Here is a 7487-nt window from a genome sequence, read left to right on the forward strand (position 1 = left end):
TATATTTGTTGAAAATACCCGACGATGTATCTTCAAAAAAAAATTAGTATTCATCTAAGATGACACTCATTTGATGCGCCATAACGTTGATGCATGGTGCAATCGGAGATTCATCTCCGAATTCTAAGGAAAAAATTTGGTTTTCCATAAGGTGTTTTTCCACTTGATATAGTGCCATAAGAAATTCCCAAAAATATACATGGAGGATTCATTTAATTCAATTTAAAAGTTAGGGCCAAAAACTTTCTAACTCCTCACCCAAAGGTAGGAAGGAGAAAAGCATTCATCAAGTAGAATGGAATGACTTAGTTACAGATTTAAGTAAATACCAGAAAATTACTGACCAAATATCTTAATCAAAGTTGGAATGGCAATAAATTATATCTTGTAGATTATAAATTTTTGCCATTATAAATTTCATGAAAATGATATTTAAAAAAAAACAGTGCCCCAGCAGTACGTTAATTTAGAATGTACAAATACAATTTCAGTAACCATTCAAAACTGTTAATATTACTTTATATTCTACTCAAATTCCATAGCAGAATTTGCTTGGTCTAAGAAGCTCTTTAGCTCCTTTACTCTTTGCCTGGTCAAGGCAACACAATCCTGAAGGCACAACAATAGTAATTAACATCAATTTATGTATCCAGTAAAAAAAATCCACCCTTTAATTCAATTGCATTGTGCAAACTTACCTGAATAGCAGAAGTAAAGGCAAGAACAGGCCCACCGGGCTTGTAAAGTGATATTAGTTGACCAGATGTATCCAAAACAATTGTCACATGGGTTTCGATTATGGATTCTTCTTCTGCGGTAGGATCAGCCAAGATGTAGTTCTTGTGAAGTATGCATGTTAGCGATAATGGAATGCTTTTTAATGTGAGCTTCCTCTTCTCCTTATTGACTTGCTCCTTCGCCTGCTTCTGTCCATCTTCCTCGGACATCAGTACTATTTTGCCATCGTCATTCATGGCAACAGCTGGAATTTGCACTGGCAACAAGGAAATGTACATAAGTCAAAACTAATATGCTAATACCACAGCATGAATGTTAAAAGAAAAATTCACATTAAGGATATCGATGTCTTTGACATGAAATCATACAAGTTGTTGATAATTTGATAAACATAATTTATTTTTCAATGCAGTATCTGTTTAGTGTAAACAAAGGTACAACTAATAAGAAGCTGGATTATTAGTTGGTAATACATTATAGAAAGAAACATGTAACCAGATTATTAAAATATCTATACTATACTGCTATATTAAAGCATGTACTCTACTTTGTTATGTAACTCATTCTCCTGAATTAGTTGGTCCTTGAGCATTGTTGTAACTATAAATGTATCACCGAGACTGAATAAATTAAGTCATTAGAATTTCAAATACTCTTTGCAGACAGACATTCTCTATCCCAATTTGCTTGAGTCTTAAATTTTCCATCAATTTCAGTCACTCCCAGTTATATGGTATCCAGGACCTTCTTGTGTGTTTAAACACTTGTGTATGGCCAAACCAGTTCAAACACCTGAACAGACACCATGACTAGGTCAATCAAATCAATACATTAGAATATCAAATACTCTTTGCAGACAGACATTCTCTCCCAAGTCCCAATTTGCTTGAGAATCTTAAATTTTCTCCCAATTTAAGTCACTCCCAGTTATATGGCATCCAGGGCCCTCTTGTGTGTTTTAACACTTGTGTATGGCCAAACCAGTTCACACACCTGAACAGACACCATGACTAGGTGGCAGTCCTGCCAGAAATCCATCTCACCAGTCCTGTCATTGTCTGTTTCTCAAAGGGAAACCAAAGAAGTTATGTATTCATCTATGTCTGATTCGATATCCTTGGCAACACATCTTTTATAACCAATGATCTCATTCATTGCCATGTTAAATTCAGCCGTTGCCTTGAAATGGTTCGGTTTTCAGTTACTAAATCATTTATCAGGCAAAGCACGTGCCCAATGACTTCATCAATCGTAACAGACTAAATACAGTTGTGTTCTTCTGGTAAAAGCCAACGTACGTAGCTGATGCTAAGGGGATTTCCACTCCTACGGCGAACAGACTCATGATCATCAAGCATGGAGAGCTAATTATGCCTGAGCCCACTTGTACAGCATGTCCATTGTTGGAACTTTGTGATAGAAACTGACTTAAATAATAAAATATAATAGTAACTACAATGAGTTTCCAAGAAATTCGAGAGTCTTGGATCTCTCCCTTCCCAAATGTTCGAGAGTTGGGTCTCTCCCAATAACCACTCACTAATTCCCCAATGATAAACTCTTCCCTATCTTTCCCTTATATATTCTAAACATAAAACCCAGAAATAACTCTCCACTAACCACTCCTAATAGTATTTTAACTCTCCACTAACCACTCTTAATAATATAATAATTGCTATTTAAAAACATAATTGCTAAGTCATATGAAACACTTTGCACCACACGATCTCACCGAGCAGCAGCCATATCAACATAAATAAAGCTTCTTTCAATACCGAGGATCACCACCGAGTTGTTAAGCAAAACCTTCATTCTCTAATGGACCCCTTATCACTCATGACTTGCTTTTCCAACCGATCAACCATCATAAGACACTCTCCATGTTTGCCTTTTTTGCGACGTGGACTAGGGTAGGTGGTCCAGATGACAAGCCCTCCATCTTTGGCTTGTGCATATTTAGGCCCAAATCTGGTCTTTTGGTTAATAGATACAATACTGAGGCCGGATATCATAACCTGGCTAATACAGTTGTTGAAATCATATGGATTCGGAGGCTAAAGGGATTTCTACTCCATTGTTGTGTGAGTGATATTTTAAACAACGAGTCATTAAGATAAAATCATAAACCGTGTTCTTCACCCTCAAACAAAGCACATGGACCTAGATTCATTCTCTGTTCGAGAAAAGCTGCTAAACAAAAGCCTTGCTTGTATTCTTGCTTAGGATCAGGTAGCTGACCCCTGCACCAATTCCTATCTTCCGCGCATATCTGCAATCTTCACACTAAGCTCAGGATTCTGGACTTGGAGTTATTCTATCCATGTTTGAGAGAAAAACATTACAGTACCTTCTGTAATATACTACACTATTATATTCCCTCATGTGATCTTTACTACAGTGTAACTCATTCACTTGAATTAGCAAGTGGTTGTTCTGAGCCGGCATTGCTGTCACAGTGACAGCTAGTGCAGTTTGTTACAACTGTGACTGCCAAAAAAAGTTCATTGTATCACAATAAATATATCAGAAATGTTTCATAATACCAACCAAATACACTTCACAAAAACTCTTTCTACCCTTTTTTTCTCAAGATTTCTTACTATTATTTTCTTGCGGTTGTTTTCACTTTTAAGCATTCAGTATATTATGAAGACATCTCTTTATTGCACTATAAGTGATTCATCTGGGTCTGAAGCCAATAAATCAGAAGAACATAATAGAACCAACTGGATAACAATAACAAACCTATCAGAATACCAAACAAATTTCACATAAACTGTCGATCTCCCCCACCCTCCCTTTCTCTCTAGATTCTAACTTTTTTTGGCTTACACTTCATATCACTTATTGACATTATAATAGAGATTCGGCATACCATGGAGAAAGTAATTACACCTTATAATAAAATAAAAACTATACAAATTCAATGCAAAATGTATCCCGTTCAAAAAATACTTAGCTCAATTCAGGAAAGCAATGCTAGGAAGTGGTCATTGACTCCTCTCATATTACTGTTGAGTTCTACCAACTGAAATGTGTTTGTTCAGATTGCCTAAAATTTCTTTATATGGTGTGTAAATAAACAATCCAGAAGTGGGCAGGTTTTATTTAACAGTGCTTTATATGCAAGAATATTTTATCTTCTGAATGATTCACAATATGACTACATATAGTAACACTGAAGACACACTACTTACAATGAGATAAAGCAGCAACTGCGGAGAGTAAAGCAGCATCAAAAAGAGCCCCATCAGCATCCAAACAATAGATATCCTGCATTTTATTGTCATTCAATAATTGAGAACTAAACATTCAAAGGAAAGAAAGATAAGGTACCTCACACCATATAATGCATTGTTTCTATGGTTGATAACTGAGCTTTGACAAATGCAGCACATATAAAACCTTACCAAGTAAGCCATCCATGCAGCTTTTCCCCCAACCAACGACAATTCTTTCAAATCAATCATTCCAGAACTGGAAAAAAAAATACGGGTCATAGAAATAAGATAGTTTGAACTCGACTGGAACCCAATTTAACTGATCAAATGAGCGATCAATACTACTGATCACCAAAAAGTATAACATAGAACAACACAAACACAAAGTTGTTGAATGCTGTAGGCAGGAAATCACCATAGGTCTAATTTATAACCAGGAGGGGAGGAGTGGGGTGGGGGAACAAATTGTCGGAACCATAAACCAAGCTAAACACAACAGACTATCAGTTAAAAGTTCACTCACAACAAGGTTAGTGGAGTCGCTTTGGTAGAGTTATAAGAGACAAATTAATATATATTCACAAAGTTTTCCTTACCAACTAAAGACCTAAACCTAAAAACTCCCCTTTATTTTCCTCTTTACCTTCCACCTTCCCCTTTATTGTGGACAAAAGCAAGGTTCATAGAGTGATTCTGCTAGAATTAGCTTCTTGCATGATCCAATAAAATCACTAAGCAACATGAAAGATTAAAACTTGCCTTGAAATGGTGTCAGACAACTGCTTTGACACAACCGGCTCTGCTTCAGCAGGCCTGCCAGGCCTAACAATCGGAGAACAAATCGAAGGCATGTGGAAGTCAATAGCTGAAATAATAGATATCAACACATCAAAATTTCACCCTACATGTCATCACAACTAAATAATCAAGACGCAAGTGGCAAAGCTGGTAATGGCCGCGAACCTAAACAACCCTCGTCTGGTGACTCCAAGGAAGGAGTCATAACTTCCATTTTAATAGCAGTCAACATAGTCTGGGCAAAGAAGACAAACGAAATCCGTTAAATTCATTCTAATTCAATAATAAACTCTCTTACTCAAATGCAAGCACAAATTAGACACAATAAAAAAACAAATAACTAACCGTGGATCCAATCTTCACAAGAGCTGACCCGTTAGCAGATGCAACAGCACCTAACCATAAAGAGAAACAACCACCTCAATATACTCCAATCGTGAATAACATATTATCCGCATATGCAGTTGTGTGTGTATCTGAAAGAGCTTATGAAATGTCTATTAGCTATTTTCTCCTTATTTCCATCAACTCTCAAGAATACATGTTTGGATAAACAGCTTAGCTTAGTTAAGCACTTATTGCATAATCTCTTATCATATAAGTGCTTATGTAAAAGTTATTTCAATAACAAAAGATAAAATCACAATAAATCATGTTCATATAAGTTATATATTGTTTCCATAAACTATTCTAGAGAGCTTATGGGAGTACGCTGGAAGAACAAGTCATAAGCTGCTTCTATAAATTCTCTAAAACAGTCTCACAACTCACAAGTGCTTTTGTCGGTAGATAAGCTCAAATAAATCAACCAAAATAGAGCCGACGTAAACACGTTACAACTTATAAGAACATAATTTAACCACATTTCTGTCATGTTTGGATAAACACCTAAATTTGTAGCATATAGCATAAGCGTATGTAATTCTCGTATAAGCACTTATTTATCCAAATTTGACCTAAATAACAAATGTTTGAACATTAGAATAGAAATGAGTTTAAAAGCAACTAACCAAGAAATATACTTGTTTCTCTAGCTTCTTTAAGTGGTCTACCATCAGGACGAATAGATTCAGCAAGATGCCGCTCGAAATATCGAAGCGGAAAAAGGCGTCGAAACGCATCAACCTCCATTTCAGACGACAAGTCCTCCGTTGCATTTGGAAGACTCATTCTTTTTGTAAAATAGTATGTTAACAAAACAGAAAAAACGAACGAGAAATAACAAAATGCAATGCGACGATGGTTGAATAATAATTGAAAATAGCGTCGAAAACGGTACCTTTAGAGTGAGGAAAGAGTTTCCCGGTGACGGCTGTTGGAACGACGGCGCGGTACGGTGTAAGAGAGGTTCGGTGGTTTTCGTGAGGTTTTTGGTTGGGAGATGAATGAGATTTTTTTTTTTTTTGGTGTTGTTTAATGGTTGATTCGGGTTTGGTCAAACGGCTATTTGAAGTGCTGGTCGGGTTGAACCAAACCGGTTTATTCCGGGTTGGGAGTACCAGGTCAAAACTGTATTGATGGACGGTTAAAAGAATCGGAAACCAGGAAAAATCGATATCAAGAAATGAACGGTGAATCAAATAACCTCATATTTTAAATAGAGAAAAAAACTCCATTATAAAAATACTCAAAAAATAAGAACAAAGGTTTAACGATTTTTTTACCAAAATACCCCAATTTTAAAAAAGAAATCCCAAAATAATTTTGATTTCAAAAATATTCTCAATCTATCCCACTTTTAAGAGACGACGCCAATTGAATTGACGTTTCCTCTTAAACTTATAGAGGAGGCGTCAATTGGATTGGCATTTCCTCTTAAACTTATAGAGGAGACGCCAATTAGATTGACTATGGCTCCTGGTGTTGCCAATCCAATTGAAGCCCATGTGAAAAGCTTAATGGGGGACGCCAGTTGGATTGACACCTTTGTGTGTTTTGTGATTTTTTTTAAAAAAAAATTCTACGTGATAGATAAATACGAAATCAGATCAATTCATATTAATATTAATTCTCATTTACACAAAAAAAGACTAATGTTGATGACCGGGATCACCTAACCGACCTCTGGTCCCACATCCCCTATCTACCCGAACCCTTGGCCTTAATCCACATTGATGATTCACCTCGGGTGTTTGAGTATCTGAGGGCCCAGGAACATCACTACCAACTACAGGAGATTGCTTGTTGAGATAGTCAGACAAATGTAGCTATGGTAGGAGGGGGGACGGTTGGTGTTAAATGATCATTGAGTGTTTTGGCTAAGGCGGCTTTGGTAGGGTGATGTGTTGGATGCGAAGCGATGTTGGGTCTCTCGTTAATGATCTAGTTGTTGGTGGTGGTACGGGGTATGCTCTTGGTATTGTGGTTAGGTGTATGGCATGTTAGGGTTATATGTTTGTGTGTTTGTGGAACATAAAGTTTGACGGATAGGGGTTGTGAGTAGTCAATCTAACAATGTTGTTGGGGGTTAGATGTTGAGGCCTCTGGTGTGTAAGCTGTCTGGCGTGGGTCGTATAGATACATATCCTCGACGATGAACTTAAAACCAACTGATTAGTACCAAACCATATAACTACGACTTGGTTTTTCTTCAGTTGGTATCACATCGTCAGTTAAGACATGGTCATGGCAGTGCTTCCATTTGCGACACTCAGATCTAGCGAAGTTTTGCCATGGGTTAATGTTCCATTGGTCGTTAACTTTGCGTAGATGTCATTCTCATAGGTTTGC

At 36.8% G+C, this 7487-nt stretch overlaps 1 protein-coding gene across 1 annotated transcript; it reads right to left on the reverse strand.

The window, feature by feature from the left end:
• Positions 1–243: 243 nt before the first annotated feature.
• On the reverse strand, positions 244–6223 carry LOC127093581 (uncharacterized). Its single transcript, XM_051032531.1, has 9 exons — positions 6037–6223; positions 5768–5928; positions 5103–5152; positions 4923–4992; positions 4719–4824; positions 4149–4215; positions 3936–4011; positions 699–994; positions 244–609 (listed from the first exon to the last, which is right to left on the reverse strand). The coding sequence occupies exons 2-9, from the start codon at positions 5925–5927 to the stop codon at positions 526–528; spliced, it is 909 nt and encodes a 302-aa protein (XP_050888488.1). The 5' UTR covers position 5928; positions 6037–6223; the 3' UTR covers positions 244–525.
• Between the last annotated feature and the right edge of the window lie 1264 nt (positions 6224–7487).

This window comes from Lathyrus oleraceus, chromosome 6 (assembly GCF_024323335.1).
Source record: "Lathyrus oleraceus cultivar Zhongwan6 chromosome 6, CAAS_Psat_ZW6_1.0, whole genome shotgun sequence".
Lineage (NCBI taxonomy): Eukaryota > Viridiplantae > Streptophyta > Magnoliopsida > Fabales > Fabaceae > Lathyrus > Lathyrus oleraceus.